Genomic DNA, 16660 nt, shown 5'->3' on the forward strand with positions numbered 1-16660 from the left:
TGCTGCTCTGTCCCTGCAGCCCAGAGAGACAAAGGGAAAGCTTTTTTTTCCCCCATTTAAAAAAGTTCTAGCCTTCCCATTGGCTCTTTTGGTCAGGTGCCCACTCCCTTTTCTTTACCTGGGGACTTTTTAACTCTTTACAGGGAAAGCAAGCAGCCACCAAGAGGGACTTTAGAGCGAACTGTGTTGCTGGGTGACCATAAAAGGGAGCTCTCTCCCCTCCTTCATTTATCACATGCCCCCCAAATCACAGATGGTGCTGGCCAGCCTTTTGAGCTCTACTCTCAGGCTTGGCAGAAATAGACATCAATGAATGTTAGTGTTGGTTGATTTGACATGATAAAACTTACAGTACCTTTCCATTCCCATTAATCAAATTTTAAAGCAGTCACAAGATTTTAAAAGCTCCATGGAGTGTCCATACATAAACATATATTGGTCTAATGAGTGAGTCTAGAAAAAAAACACCTGTACCTTGATATCACTGATAACAGAAGCAGGAGATTGAGGCAACTGCTTATTTTCAACAGCACTAAAGCTGGAGACTGCTTTTAATCAGTTTAGTGATCATGTGTTTTTCCTGGCCATACATTTAGAAAGATGTACATTAATAAAAATCAAAGTTAAGAAATTACAAATGTTGATATGAAAATTAAAACAAAGTTGAATCTAGCTGAGCCTGTTCATAATACACTAATGGAAAATGTATACTTAGTGTTAACATACATCAGTATTGCTTATATTTCACAAACAGTTCAGAGAGACAATACTCTGAAACCTGTAAATCTGCTAACATTGGAAGGCCAAGTTATTTAAATAAAAAAGCAGTGGTCTCTACAACAAACAATTAAAGGTGGAGAAGGAAAGCCAGGTGTTTGGAATCAAGCCTAATTAAAAACTGCAATTATTAAAATAAATCTAAATCATCTCATGAATCTGCTATTTCTTTCAGAGTTATGGGCGTTGCACAGTGATAACTATGAAAGATAAAGTGTGAGTGGAAAAGTAGATTTTTGATTATGGGATGTTTTATACAGTTAACTAAAATATTACTGCGAACAGGATTCAGGATGAGAGATACTTTGACATACTATACATACCATAAGCTGCGTAGTTTACAAGTAAATACATGATCTCTAATGCAAGATCTCGTCCAGTTAATTGAGAGAATTTGTTTCTTATATTCCCGTGAAAGAGTTGTGAATTGTAAACTTAAAAAATTCTCAACATTGAATTATTTTGCATGATTCACAACTAAAAGAATGTAGGCTACCTAACCCAGATAAGTCACACAGTGTTTTCAGGTTTCAGAGTAGCAGCCGTGTTAGTCTGTATCCGCAAAAAAAAAATTTCTCTTACTTAATTGGCCTCTCAGAGTTGGTAAGACAACTCCCACCTGTTTATGCTCTCTGTATGTTTGTATATATATCTCCTCAATATTTATTCCACTCTGTATGCATCCGAAGAAGTGGGCTGTAGTCCACAAAAGTTTATGCTCTAATAAATTTGTTAGTCTCTAAGGTGCCACAAGTACTCCTGTTCTTTTTACAGTGTTTTCAGGAACCAATGCAGGGAAATAAACCAGAGTTTATACTAGTGACTGTATGTTCAGCTCTTCCTGGTTCTTCCCTAACCTACATTGAATGGAGAAACTGTTATTATGGATCTCATATCTTAAAAAATATGCAAATTCCTACAAGGTCTCAATCTCAGTTGCCTAAGAACATTCAATTTGTACATTTTTTAAAAAGATCATGAGTTACAGAACTATTTAATCTAACCAAGATGAGCTAATTTTATAGTCACAGGCTTTTATCTACGCTCCTTGTTCTTCAGCGTATCAAACTTGAGTGGCCTGATGGCTCAAATTCAACACGTTTCTTCTGCAGGGTCAAACATTCCACTGTAATCATTTTCTCTTATCACCCATCTACTGAAGTGGTAGAAAATAGTATTTACAAGTGCTGCGATAAAAACATGATGGCCCTGTTTACACATAAAAGGTGTACCACTTCAATTATACCTAGTGTAGTTCAACTGTACAATCTGCAGTTATGCTGGTACAAAAATGCTTGTAGTGGTATAACTTACTCCCATATAGATAGGGGAGTAAACTTTGCCAGTATTAGGACATTTATCTCAGCATAACTGCAACTACAGTAAAGGTTGTACCAGTATAACTACCTTTTTATTAAAAAAAAAAAAAAAAATCACACCCCTGCCGGTTTTATGGGTACAACTAGTGTGTGTAGGGCAGGCATAAGTCTCCCACAATTAATTTGTTTTAGACTGTAACAACTTGACTGGTTTCATCTTAACTATTTGTTATCCTATGTCCTTTTATTGCCTTATCTTTCTGTATGAGGAACAGCAGAATTTGTATATATAACTACACCCTGCCTTGTTGAAATTGGAGAAAATGTGATTGCACGTGAAGGCATATCTGTGTCTCACACAAGTTTATCCCACGTAGACAGAATGCTATTGTTTGCAGAAGATAGCTTTTATGTATGGAAAATATATAGTTAGCATGAGAAGGTGGTAATTTAACTTGTTCCTGTAAAACACACACTGAAGAACCTATGGCTTAAATCACCTGTTTTCTCTATCAGTAGGTTAGAAGTAACTTAGAATCTCATGTTCACATACAATGAAAACAAGTATAAACTACAACTGGACGAGGCAGGAAGGACGAAGTATAAGCAGTCACAGGCATATGGCTTATCAGTTTAACTCCATGAGTTTCCAATCAGAATGGTCTGCTTCTGCAGTCTGGGAATTAAGGTTGACAGAGGTATATATTCTTCGAAATCTGTTTTCTGCCACTTGGTTTTCAAGACTATTTTACATGTACTTGTTAGACTTCTATTTATTTTGCAACATCTGAACGTTTGTAAAAGTCTTAGTTTCTGGTTTGGCTGGTATGATTTAATTAAAGGCCAGCCATAGTCTGCCCTGAAGAGACAGATAAGTGCAAGCATAATTCATGTGATTGATCAGTTTGGAAAACACTTGTACTGATCAAAAAGGCTACAATGAAATCTTGGACTTGGATACTATGTGAAAAAAAACACTAGTTCTACTCAGGGGACAAGTTTGGGAAAGGTGAATGGCAAACTATAATGTCACAAATTTAATATTAAAATATCTATTCCTATCTTATTTATTTCAGACATTTTTATCATTTACACTAAGACCACTTGACATCTCTCTGGCTATGAAAAGGGGCCTTAAAATGAGTGTAAATGTACTTTAAGGTGACAAACTGCCAGAGTGGGGTGAAAGGGCTTTAGAGTATGTCTAAACTAGGAATATTTACTGGTAGAGCAGGATGCTATACAAGCAAAGCACTCCTAGCATGGATGCAGCTTATTAGACCAGTAGAGTGCACTTTTACTGATACAGTTTATTCCCCCCCTCCCGAGCAAAACATGCATACCGGGAAAGTGCAATTTTGCTGGTATAAATCCTCTATGCTAGAGGCTTTTGCTGGCACAGCTAAATCAGTTAGATGTCACACCGTATCACACCTGCTTGAAGTCTAGTGTAGATACAGGCATACTATAAATTAAAATCAGGCCCCTTGACTCTTGCCTTTAGTTAGCTTCAGTCCTTGATACTAGAGAAGGATTTGTAACTCACTAAGAGCCTGGTTTGTACAAATTTTTGTACTGGTATAACTGTGAGGAGTTGATTTTTTTTATTTTATTTTTTTTTTTTTAAGCCAAAATAGTTACACAGTACAACCCCTAACATGGGGAGTTGTATTGGTATAAGGGTATGTCTACACTACGAAATTAGGTCGAATTTATAGAAGCCGGTTTTATAGAAATCAATTGTATACAGCCGATTTTGTGTGTCCCCACATAAAATGCTCTAAGTGCATTAAGTCGGCGGACCGCGTCCACAGTACCGAGGCTAGCGTCAACTTCCGGAGCATTGCACAGTGGGTAGCTATCCCACAGTTCCCGCAGTCTCCACCGCCCATTGGAATTCTGGGTTGAGATCCCAATGCCTGAATGATGCAAAACAGTGTCGCGGGGGGTTCTGGGTACATGTCGTCAGGCACCTCCCCCTCCGTCAGAGCAACGGCAGACAATCGATTCGCGCCTTTTTACCTGGGTTACCTGTGCAGACAACATACCACGCCAAGCATGGAGCCTGCTCAGCTCAGCTCACGGTCACCATATGTCCTCTGGGTGCCGGCAGACGTAGTACTGCATTGCTACACAGCAGCAGCTAATTGCCTTTTGGCAGTAGACGGTGCAGTATGACTGGTAGCCTTCATCGGCGATCTGGGTACTGGCAGACGTAGGGCTGGCAGACATGGGGCTGCATTGCACACAACAGCAGCCCCTTGCCTTTTGGTAGAAGATGGTATATTACGACTGATATCCGTCGTCATCGTACTGCAGTGGCTGTCAATCATGGGCACCTGGGCAGACATGCTCAGTCCTATCGAACAGTCTCGACGATGATGGCTATCAGTCGTAGTATGCTATTTTCTGCCAAGCGCCCAGTATTTTCTGCCAAGCACCCAGAAGATGCCGAGGGTTATCAGTCATGCTGCACTGTCGTCTGCCAGCTTAAGATGTAAAAAAATAGATTTATTCTGTATTCATTTGCTTCCCCCTCCCTCCGTGAAATCAATGGCCTGCTAAACCCAGGGTTTTGAGTTCAATCTTTGGGGGGGGGGCATTCTGTGTGACAGTTGTTTGTGTTTCTCCCTGATGCACAGCCACCTTTGTTGATTTTAATTCCCTGTACCTGTACGCCATGTCGTCACTCGCCCCTCCCTCCCTCCGCCCGATACTAGTTTCGCGCCTTTTTTCAGACCAGACGCCATAGCACTGGGATCATGGAGCCCGCTCAGATCACTGCGGCAATTATGAGCACTATGAACACCACGCACATTGTCCTGGATTATATGCAGAGCCAGGACATGCCAAAGCAAAACCAGGACCAGCTGAGGAGGCGATTGCAGCGCAGCGACGAGAGTGATGAGGAAATTGACATGGACCTCTCACAAGGCACAGGCCCCAGCAATGTGCAAATCATGGTGTTACTGGGGTAGGTTCATGCCGTGGAACGCCGATTCTGGGCCCGGGAAACAAGCACAGACTGGTGGGACCGCATCGTGCTGCAGGTGTGGGACGATTCCCAGTGGCTGTGAATCTTTCGCATGCGTAAGGGCACTTTCATGGAACTTTGTGACTTGCTTTCTCCTGCCCTGAAGCGCCAGAATACCAGGATGAGAGCAGCCCTCACAGTTGAGAAGCGAGTGGCGATAGCCCTGTGGAAGCTTGCAACGCCAGATAGCTACCGGTCAGTCGGGAATCAATTTGGAGTGGGCAAATCTACTGTGGGGGCTGCTGTGATCCAAGTTGCCAGGGCAATGAAAGACCTGGTGATATCAAGGGTAGTGACTCTGGGAAACGTGCAGGCCATAGTGGATGGCTTTGCTGCAATAGGATTCCCAAACTGTGGTGGGGCGATAGATGGAACCCATATCCCTATCTTGGCACCGGAGCACCAAGCCACCGAGTACATAAACCGCAAGGGGTACTTTTCAATGCTGCTGCAAGCTCTGGTGGATCACAAGGGACGTTTCACCAACATCAACGTGGGACGGCCGGGAAAGGTACATGATGCTCGTGTCTTCAGGCACTCTGGTCTGTTTCGAAAGCTGGAGGAAGGGACTTTCTTCCCGGACCAGAAAATAACCGTTGAGGATGTTGAAATGCCTATAGTTATCCTTGGGGACCCAGCCTACCCCTTAATGCCATGGCTCATGAAGCCGTACACAGGCAGCCTGGACAGTAGTCAGGAGCTGTTCAACTACAGGCTGAGCAAGTGCCGAATGGTGGTGGAATGTGCATTTGGACGTTTAAAAGCGCGCTGGCGCAGCTTACTGACTCACTCAGACCTCAGCGAAAAGAATATCCCCATTGTTATTGCTGCTTGCTGTGCACTCCACAATATCTGTGAGAGTAAGGGGGAGACATTTATGGCAGGGTGGGTGGTTGAGGCACATTGCCTGGCCGCTGATTACGTGCAGCCAGACACCAGGGCGGTTAGAAGAGCACAGCAGGGCACGGTGCGCATCAGAGAAACTTTGAAAACTAGTTTTGTGACTGGCCAGGCTACAGTGTGAAACTTTTGTTTGTTTCTCCTTGATGAACCCTCTGCCCCACCTGGTTCACTCTACTTCCCTGTAAACCAACCACCCCACCCTCCCCTCCCCCTTCGAGCACCGCTTGCAGAGGCAATAAAGTCATTGTTACTTCACATGCATGCATTCTTTATTAATTCATCACACAACTAGGGGGATAATTGCCAAGGTAGCCCGGGATGGGTGGGGGAGGAGGGAAGGAAAAGGACACACTGCAGTTTAAAACTTTAACTCTTATTGAAGGCCAGCCTTCTGATGCTCGGGCAATCATCTGGGGTGGAGTGACTGGAGGCCCCCCCACCGTGTTCTTGGGCATCTGGGTGAGGAGGCTATGGAACATGGGAAGGAGGGCTGTTGGTTACACAGGGGCTGTAGCGGCGGTCTCTGCTCCTGCTGCCTTTCCTGCAGCTCAACCATACGCTGGAGCATATCAGTTTGATGCTCCAGCAGCTGGAGCATCGACTCTTGCCTTCTGTCTGCAAGCTGACGTCACCTATCATCTTCAGCCCGCCACTTGCTCTGTTCATCCCGCGATTCAGCCCGCCACCTCTCCTCTCGTTCACACTGTGCTTTTCTGTAGTGTGACATTGACTGCCTCCACGCATTCTGCTGTGCTCTTTCAGCGTGGGAGGACATCTGGAGATCCGTGAACATGTCATCCCGAGTCCGCCGTTTTCTCCTTCTAATCTTCACTAGCCTCTGTGAAGGAGAAACATTTGCAGCTGGTGGAGGAGAAGGGAGAGGAGGTTAAAAAAGACACATTTTAGAGAACAATGGGTACTCTCTTTCACGTTAAATTTTGCTGTTCACATTACAGAGCACATGTGCTTTCGTTGCAAGGTCGCATTTTTCCTCTTATATTGAGGACCTGCCGGTTTGGTGTGAGAGATCACTCACGCAGTGCCAGGGAACAGATTTCAGCTTGCAGGCAGCCATGGTAAGCCACAGTCTTTTGGCTTTTTTAACCTTCTTAACAGGGAATGGTTTTAAACAGTAGCGCCCTCATTTCCCATACCAAGCACCCATTGGGTTGGCCATTTAAAATGGGTTTGCAATGTAAAAGGAGGGGCTGCGGTTCCTGGGTTAACATGCAGCACAAACCCAACTAACCCCCCTCCCCCCTCAATTCTCTGGGATGATCACTTCACCCCCCCCCCCCCACCGCATGGCTAACAGCGGGGAACATTTCTGTTCAGCCGAGCAGGAACGGGCACCTCTAAATGTCCCCTTAATAAAATCACCCCATTTCAACCAGGTGACCGTAAATGATATCACTCTTCTGAGGATAACAAAGAGCGATAAGGAATGGATGTTGTCTGCATGCCAGCAAACACCGGGACCATACGCTGCCATGCTTTGTTATGCAATGATTCCAGACTATGTGCTACTGGCCTGGCCTGGTAAAGTGTCCTACCATGGCAGACGGGATAAGGCAGCCCTCCCCAGAAACCTTTTGCAAAGGCTTTGGGAGTACATGAAGGAGAGCTTTCTGGAGATGTCCCTGGAGGATTTCCGCTCCATCCCCATACACGTTATCAGACTTTTCCAGTAGCTGTACTGGCCACGATTGCCAAGGCAAATTAATCATTAAACATGCTTGCTTTTAAATCGTATGTAATATTTACAAAGGTACACTCACCAGAGGTCCCCTGTGTGCCCTCAGGGTCTGGGAGCACGCCTTGGGTGAGTTCGGGGGTTACTGGCTCCAGGTCCATGGTGATAAATATATCCTGGCTGTTGGGGAAAACGGTTTCTCCGCTTCCTTGCTGCTGTGAGCTATCTACATTATCTTCATCCTCCTCTTCCTCATACCCCGAACCCTCTTTCTTGTGTGTTTCTCCAGTGACGGAGTCATAGCACACAGTTGGGGTAGTGGTGGCTGCACCCCCTAGCATGGCATGCAGCTCCGCGTAGAAGCGGCATGTTTGCGGCTCTGCCCCGGACCTTCCGTTTGCCTCTCTGGCTTTGTGGTAGGCTTGCCTTAGCTCCTTAATTTTCACGCGGCACTGCTGTGCATCCCTGTTATGGCCTCTGTCCTTCATGGCCTTGGAGACCTTTTCTAATATTTTGCCATTTCGTTTACTGCTACGGAGTTCAGCTAGCACTGATTCATCTCCCCATATGGCGAGCAGATCTCGTACCTCCCGTTCGGTCCATGCTGGAGCTCTTTTGCGATCCTGGGACTCCATCACGGTTACCTGTGCTGATGAGCTCTGCGTGGTCACCTGTGCTCTCCACGCTGGGCAAACAGGAAATGAAATTCAAACGTTCGCGGGGCTTTTCCTGTCTACCAGGTCAGTGCATCTGAGTTGAGAGTGCTGTCCAGAGCGGTCACAATGAAGCACTGTGGGATAGCTCCCGGAGGCCAATAACGTCGAATTCCGTCCACACTACCCCAGTTCCGACCCGCTAAGGCCAATTTTATCGCTAATCCCCTCGTCGGAGGTGGAGTAAAGAAACCGGTTTAAAGGGCCCCTTAAGTCGAAAGAAAGGGCTTCGTCGTGTGAACGTGTCCAGGCTTAATTCGATTTAACGCTGCTAAAGTCGACCTAAACTCGCAGTGTAGACCAGGCCTAAAGGTGCCTTAGAGTTGCATAACTTATTCCCCTTTCCATATGGGAATAAGCACTTTTATAAAGATATAACTACTCCCCCACTATGGGATTGTGCCTCTTTAATTAAAGCAGTACAACCTGTGTACAGACAAGACCTAGCGTTCATAGAATATTGTTCCCTCTAACATAGGACATGGTGTGAGGAATGTTGCAAAGAAATACAAATCCCTTGCATCGGGGTGATCTTGTTGAATCATTTTCTAGAAGTATGAAAATCCTTTAAGGGCAACTGCACAAGATCTGTCCTACTTAAGTGAGAATATTTGAAATGGAATGGTCTTATGACAGATTGTCTTTGTCTTGTACAAGACCAAGAATAGTAGGTATTAAACAGGGAGGACTTCTTCATAAAGAGGTGTATGTATTAATTACTCCTGCACTACTGGGCTTTATTTTCTGCAAAGAGCTTCACAAGTTACAAAACATCAGCTGATGATGCTACAAAGAGCATATAGTGATAGGACCAGTACTAACACAGCATTATTAAGCTATGCATAGCCTGCACCTACAAGATTAGGTATGATGAATGAGGGGACCTATACAAGGATTACTGACACTGCCATACACCAAAATCTAAACAGTTCTACTGCTGTAATCCACAGCTTTTAGGGAATTGCTAGTAGGGGTTTTGCAGTTTCTTCCTCTATCCTATTTTCCATCCATGCTCACTACTTTCACCTTTGCTTCACCCCTCCCCCCGCAAATAGCTCTTGACACATCACTCACTATTTCAGGGAGGATGACAGCATGCAGTTCTAAAATGTGTGATCCTGAAGAAATCACTTCTGTAAAAATATATAATTTACACATCCTAGCATGTCATTTTTTAGCGTTTATGCTAAAAAAGTTTCACCTACTAAACAACTTGAGATTGCCCAAACTAGTCCATCATTTCTTCATGCACTTCCATTATATGGTTGCCTCCCTTTTCCAGACTTCTTTTTGTCCATTATATTGCAATATTTAAAGAGTTTGGTATAAATATTACTGCACCTTCTATAGGGCAGACATTGTAACTTCAGTTGTAGATGGCATGAGTAAGCTATAATTGTAATTAAAAGTATGCTGAAGGGAGGAAAATTAAGTTTGTGTTAAATGGAGTTAACATGTTAATAGCATTAAATGAAGCAGTTAAAGCTGTTTGGGGAAGAGAAGACTTATTATGTGAGCATAAAGTGTGATGATGGGGCAAGGCTCAGTAACTCACTTTTGCTTTATGTCCTATGTTCCTAAAAGCTCATTCTTCAGGCCTCTAGTTGACCACCTGCAGGAGTCAGGAAGTGAGTGTAAAAAAAAAAAAAAGTTTGTGCTGGGTTTTTTTTGGTCTCTTTCCTCTCAGGCATCAGAGATGGGACACTAGATAGGGTAGGGTGGGTCAATGTTCTGAGGTGGCACCAGGCATTCTCTGTCTCAGGTGCTTGGCCGGTTGGTTCTTGCTCAAATGCTCAGGATTTAACTGATCAACATATGTGGGGTCAGGAAGGAATTTCCCTCAGATTGCAATTGACGTCGGGAGGTTTTCAGCTTCTTCTGGAGCATGTGGCATGGGCACTCGCCACAACTATTTGGGTATATCTCACTTAATCATTTCCTTGTCACTACGGAGGCCTTGGACATTAGTTGCACCTCACTCCCTCATATTCTATTATGTGCCAGAGGCAGACCCTAGGCTCCTGTGGGCTGTAATACTTCAGTCTAATTTCAGTTGTTGGGTTTAATGTGTGGGTGTTAGTGGCCTGTGATATACAGATCAGATAGATGATCGGGTGGTCCCTTCTGGCCTTAAATGCTATGATTTATTGCAATAAGCCCCCACTCCTGAATGAAAATTTTGGATGCTAATAATTTACTACAGCAAAGTTCCTATATTCTTCACTAAACGGCTGGCCTAAAGCAAGATTTTTGGATGCTATGGTGCTTTAATGCTGCAGTCTGGAAATTCTGCAGCAGCTTCAGTTAAGGTTTAAAAGGGAGATTTTTAATGAATATCAAATTGAACAACACACTCAGTACAATAGTCTCCATTACTAATTTTGATATTAAGTTCCATTTTATACTGTCACTACATTTAATTTTCAATATGCAGTTATGGGTTGGCTACACTTGTCAATACAGCCACATACTGAAAATTGGAGGTTTTGACAGGGCCGGAAAGGTGGGTAGTGAGAGGGTGAAGAGTTGGAACTTTTGTGATCAGGTGAGTTTGAGGATATGAGGTAAGCACATTAGTTGGATGTTTTTGCTAAAATAGCAGCAGAGTAACTCATGTTAACACTTAAATTGTTACCTTGAGGTTTTGGATTTTTAAAACTTAAGATGAACGGGGCAGCTCACATCATCCCTTGTTTCAGGCTATCTGCTGGTGCAGAATGATAACATTGCACTGATTTACAGTCAAGATTTTTTTTTTTTTTTTTGCAGATGTAAGCTTTCTCTCTCTCTCTCTGTTATATATTATACACACACACACACACAAAGAAAATCTTGAATGTAAACCACTGCAATGCTGTTATCCTGTGCCAGCAGACAACCTGAAATAAGGGCTCTGAATGATGTGAGCTTCCCCGTTCATCTGAGGTTTATATACATATAAATAATAATAAAAAAATTATTATAGTTATTTTTCTGCCAAGGTCCAAATTTCTTGGTCAAGGTATAGTCAAGTTCCTGACTCCAGAGAAACATTTTTCACAACACAATAGTAATGATGATAATCAGTAAATAAAAAGATTTTGTAGTCTGTTCAAAAGCGTCTGGTCCAGATTTAGCCCACAGTCCACCCATTGACTACCCCTGGCCTAGCGCATGATGCAATAGCAAATTTTGTGGCTGCAGAATACATGGTATTATAATGTCCAAAATTAGGTAATGTGAGACTTGTAAGAGGTATTATGTCATGCTACTACACAGAACAATAGTAAACAAATGCTATTAATAAGTTATTCCTTTACTAAGGGAAAAGTATCTGCCTTATCTTTCTGCTTCCCAGAAAGAGAAAAAAAAACAGGATTCTAACTCCTGGATCTTTGATCCTTTGTGAAAGATTGCAAAACTCCTTTTCATAAGCTGTTTTGAACCTTCAAGGCAACAGCAGGCGTAGAGCATGAGTTTGGCCCCTGACTAGCCATTTTAGTGCCAACCTCCCCTCCCGCAGGTATAAATGCTGCCCTAGCATTTTTGAGTCATCTCCTTCAACTGCACATGAAGTGAACCTCCCAGAGAAAAATACCAGTTCAAAATAAACATAAGATCATAAAAGCCTCAAAGAAGAGAAATGAAAAGATTAAAGAGAAACATCTGCAAAACAGTAACCTCCAAATTCTGAAGTGAGACATGTAGGCAAGTGGAATCCTGCAAGGCAATATCTTGAAGCAGAATTACAAGGTAAGTAATTTTCCCTTCTCTAGAGAGTCCATATTTGCATGATTCATGAAAAGCTTAAAAGGATGTCTCAAAAGATAGAAAGAATAAGGTTGAAACCAGAAGTAAACAAAGCCAATACCAACAGTGTACAAAAAGGGTTTTAAATAATTACACTCCCCCCTCCAAACTCATTAAGTGCAACGTACAGGCTGTAAAATGAGGTCACAAACAAAACACACCTATAAAGACTGATCAGCTGAAAATAAGGAATATTGTAAAATTAAACTTTTTAGGGAATGACATAACATGCTTCCATGTAAGGGAAGGCCAAAAAACGGTTACTCACCTTTGTAACTGTTGTTCTTTGAGATGTGTTGCTCATATCCATTCCAATTAGGTGGGCACGCGCCATGTGCAAGGCTGGAGAATTTTTACCATAGCAACACCCGGTGGGTTGGCTGTGGAGCCCCCTGGAGTGGCACCTCCATGGCACTTGATACATACCCCAGCTGACCCAGCGCCTCCTCAGTTCCTTCTTGCCGGCTACTCCGACAGAGGGGAAGGGGGGCGGGGGTTTGGAATGGATATGAGCAACACATCTCGAAGAACAACAGTTACAAAGGTGAGTGACCATTTTTTCTTCTTCTAGTGCTTGCTCATATTGATTCCAATTAGGTGACTCCCAAGCCTTACCTAGGCAGTGGGGTCGGAATGAAGCAACGTGGATTGTAGGACCATCAGCTCCCGGACGTTGATATGAAGGGAGGGCGCGGACAGGGGCCATAGGTCCTGTGTCTGAATGTCCCTGAGGTGGGTGCCCCATCCCAGGGCTGATGCATCCGTGACAAGGAGGGCTGCCAGATTGTTCTGGCAGTGGTTTGGATGGTCCGAATAAGGGGTAGGGCCACCCTTGATGGAGCTTCTGCGGACAGAATATCCACCACTGGGTCCTCCACCTCTACCACCTCCTCCGCCCACAGGTTCATGTTCCACACCACCCTGCGCAGGAGGTCCTGGTGGGCACGGAGGTCTATCAGAGGGGCACCCAAGATTGCAGTGCCTGCCACCACCTCATTGGGGGAGGAGGAGGAGAAAGAGGCCGCAGGGGGAAGATGGTCATCCAGGGCCTCTTACGGGGTTGGGCCCAGGTGTCCTGTGCCATCTATCTCAGGGCCCGGACCAGGAACCGGTGGGGGAGGGAAGCTGCCACGGTCTCCATGCCTCCCAGGGTGGGCCGACTGGTGGTAGCCTTTGGCACTTGTGGCTCGGACGGGGCTGATAGAGAAGCCCAAGATGGAGCACCCTGGGCCTGGTAGTATGCCCAGGGCATCCAGAACGACCACTGAGTGGGCCCTTGAATGGGACTCTGCCAATGCCCAGCCCAAATGGAGGCGTGCAGAGAAACGTGACCCTGCTTCCGATCCTGAAGAACGAGAAGCAGAACATGAGGGCCACGGTGGTGCCGAGCAGATCTGAGCTGGGTCATGTCTATGAGGCGATGGGGAACGGTGCCACGACACAGGGGAGCGATGCCGGGACCTGGACCGGCGCCTGGATTGGGACCTGGGTCAAGATGATGACCAGCAGCAAGAGCGGCATCAAGTCTGGGATCTGCTCCTCGATGGCAATCGGTGGGCAGATCAGCACTGGGACCTGTGCCAAAGCTGTGCTGCGAGTACGACCTGTGCCACGAGTATGTCCGGCGCCGCGAATGAGCGCGGTGTCGGAAGTGGGAATGGTGCCAAGAACGGGATCGGTGCCGGGGCTTGACCGACGGCGCTGACGGATGGATTAGGGCCGGCTTGCCCTGGGACAGTGCCGCACGTACAGGAACCGGTGCTTTGGCATGAGGCTGAGAGGATGCTGATGCCGTCATGGCAATAAGATCCCTTGCAGCAGCAAAGGTATCCGGGTCGGACGGCAATTGGACCTCAACCAAGCTGTACGTCAGGGAGTCCAGTGGCACTGAACTCAATGGCTCCGAAGCCGTAGGCTGTGCCCCTAGATGCTCCCCTCCGGGACGTGTCTCCACGGGTGGTTCCAGGGAGGCTGGTCTCTGAGGAGGCGGGCCACCCTTTTCCGGCTTCCGGTACCGCTTCTGGCCAGAATGGGAGGGGTGCCAGGCCAATGAAGTTGGTTGCGGAGCCGGGGAGTGTCGGTGCCACGGGTCTCGTTCAGAATCCAACTGCGTGGTAACTCCTACCGTTGCTGCTGGGGTGCTGCGCACCGAAGTGCTTGGTGCCAGATCTTGGCACGCCGCAGGAGGCCGAGGGCCAAGAGTCGCCCCCATGAGGCGCTGTTTTAAACTAAAGTCCCGCTTCTTCTTAGTCCAGGGATGAAACCCTTTGCAGATCCTGCACTTGTCTGCTTGATGAGACTCCCCCAGAAACTTTAGGCCAGAGTCATGGGGTTCGCCCGTTGGCATGGGCTTAGAGCAGGAACCGCAGGGCTTGAATCCCGGAGCCTTGGGCATGTGCCCAAGAGAAATATTAGACAAGAGGGAAAAACCCCCCAACCTCAGTAATACAAACTAAACTATAACTATTAAAAATAAACTATGCTAGGGAGAGTGGAGAGCAGTGAAGCAGAAATCCACAGTTCCAACGACCGTCACAAGTGGCAAGAAGGAACTGAGGCAGCGCTGGGTCGGCTGGGGTAAAAATTCTGATGACTGTGCACCTAATTGGAATTGATACGAGCAAGCACTCAAAGAAGAATCCTGGGGTGCAGGATTCCCTCCAGGGGGCCCAAATCAAAGCAGTAGTGCTTTGCACATATACATACAGATTATGTAACTGCTTCGCAGGTGTCTGCAATGGAAACATCTGAGGCATGCCCCATTAGCAGCCTTACCTCAAACTAAATGCGGTATAACGACCTAGTTTCAGGCCAGTCACATTACAGCTATGAGATGTGGAGTCAGACATCAATCTGTACAAAATCCTTTTAATATTACTCAGCAAATTGTCAAGAAAAAATGTGACCAGGCTTTAGTCCACTCCACTCTATGGAGAGGGGCTGCTCGTCATGGACCTGTTGGAATAAGAAGACTTTTCCCAGATAACAGACTCGTTAATGTGCATCTCTGAAATCACATTAGACAGAAGTTTCAGATCAGTCTGTCACTGGGACTTAAAGCTCACTTACTCTGCACGCTGAAGTCACTGTCACAAGAAAAAATGGTTACTGTAACTGTTGTTCTTTGAGATGTGTTGCACACGTCCTTTTCAATGTAAGTATTTGTGCCCCTCCCCCCCCCAGCACAGTTGCCAGAATTTTTTCCCTTAGCGGCATTCTTTGGGTCAACTCTAGCTCCCTCTGGCATCATATGCTCATAACATTGGTATAAGGGGCCCCACCGGCTCTGCCCTTCTTCAGTTTCTTCTTACCGACCACTTCTGAAAAGGGGACAGAGGGTGGGTTTTGGAATGAAAATGTGCAACATCGTAAAGAATAGTTACAGAAATGTTAGTAACTGTTTTTTCTTCTTTGAGTGCTTGCACTTGTCCATTCCAATGTAGGTGACTCACAAGCAGTTGACCCGGAGGCAGGTTTGAAGATCAAGTACAGGCTGATTGTGACACAGCCCAGCCAAAGCTGGCATTGTCTCTGGCCTGTTGAGTAATGGCATAGTGTATGGTGAACTTATGAACCAATGACCAGGGTGCTGCCCTGCATATGACCTGAACTATAACCTGTGCTAAAAAAATCCGTGCAAGAGGCTTGAGACCTTGTAGAGTGAGCCGTCAGGTTAGCCAGGGGTGACATGTTAGCGAGGTGTAACATACACAATGAGATTCTTTGTGCTGAAATGGGGAGACATTTCATCCTTTCTGCTATTGCTATGAACAGCTGAATGGATCTGTGGAATGGTTTTGTTCTTTGTATGTAGAGGGCCAGTGTACTCCATACATCCAATGAGTGGAGTCACTGTTCTTCCCCGTTCACATGTGGTTTAGGGTAGAACACTGGCAGAAAAACTGTTTGACTGCAATGGAACGGATACCACTTTCAGGAGGAACAATGGGCGCAGTCACTCCTGGACCTTGTCTGTGAAAAAGACCATGTATGGTGGTTCCGAAGTGAGAGCTCAGATCTCTGAAACTTGTCTGGCTGTGATGGTCACCGGGAAGGCTACTTTCCAAGAGAGGTGTAAGTAGCAAGCAGGTTGCCAGTGGATTGAACAGGGGTCCCATAAGCTTTGACTGGACCAGGTTTAGGTCCCATGGAGAGGTGGGATTCCTGCCCTGGAGGTATACCCTCTGTAGGCCCTTGAGAAACCTGTCTACCTCGTTTGTGAACAGACAGAACAGTTATTGATCTTGGGCTAGTACCACATGACAGAACAAGAAGTAAGTCTCAAGTTGCAGTGGGGGAGGTTTAGGTTGGATAGTAGAAAAAACTTTTTCACTAGGAGGGTGGTGAAGCACTGGCATGGGTTACCTAGGAAGGTGGTAGAATCTCCTTCCTTAGAGGTTTTTAAGGTCAGGCTTGACAAAGCCCTGGCTGG

General features: G+C 45.6%; 1 protein-coding gene across 1 annotated transcript; it reads right to left on the bottom strand.

Annotated features, from left to right (window-relative positions):
* Window positions 1–6661: 6661 nt before the first annotated feature.
* On the bottom strand, window positions 6662–8495 carry LOC135981741 (myb/SANT-like DNA-binding domain-containing protein 2). Its single transcript, XM_065585773.1, has 2 exons — window positions 7812–8495; window positions 6662–6894 (listed from the first exon to the last, which is right to left on the bottom strand). Exons 1-2 carry the CDS (start codon window positions 8359–8361, stop codon window positions 6662–6664), a joined length of 783 nt encoding a protein of 260 aa, XP_065441845.1. The 5' UTR covers window positions 8362–8495.
* Between the last annotated feature and the right edge of the window lie 8165 nt (window positions 8496–16660).

This window comes from Chrysemys picta, chromosome 2 (assembly GCF_011386835.1).
Source record: "Chrysemys picta bellii isolate R12L10 chromosome 2, ASM1138683v2, whole genome shotgun sequence".
NCBI classification, from domain to species: domain Eukaryota; kingdom Metazoa; phylum Chordata; order Testudines; family Emydidae; genus Chrysemys; species Chrysemys picta.

What these genes read in the sequence shown, in the direction of transcription:
- LOC135981741 (XM_065585773.1), bottom strand. Translation starts at nt 8,361, where the DNA reads ATGGAGTCCCAGGATCGCAAAAGAGCTCCAGCATGGACCGAACGGGAG. An exon ending in GGGCACACAGGGGACCTCTG is followed by an intron (nt 6,895 to 7,811) that starts GTGAGTGTACCT and finishes CTCCTCCACCAG; the next exon opens with CTGCAAATGTTTCTCCTTCA.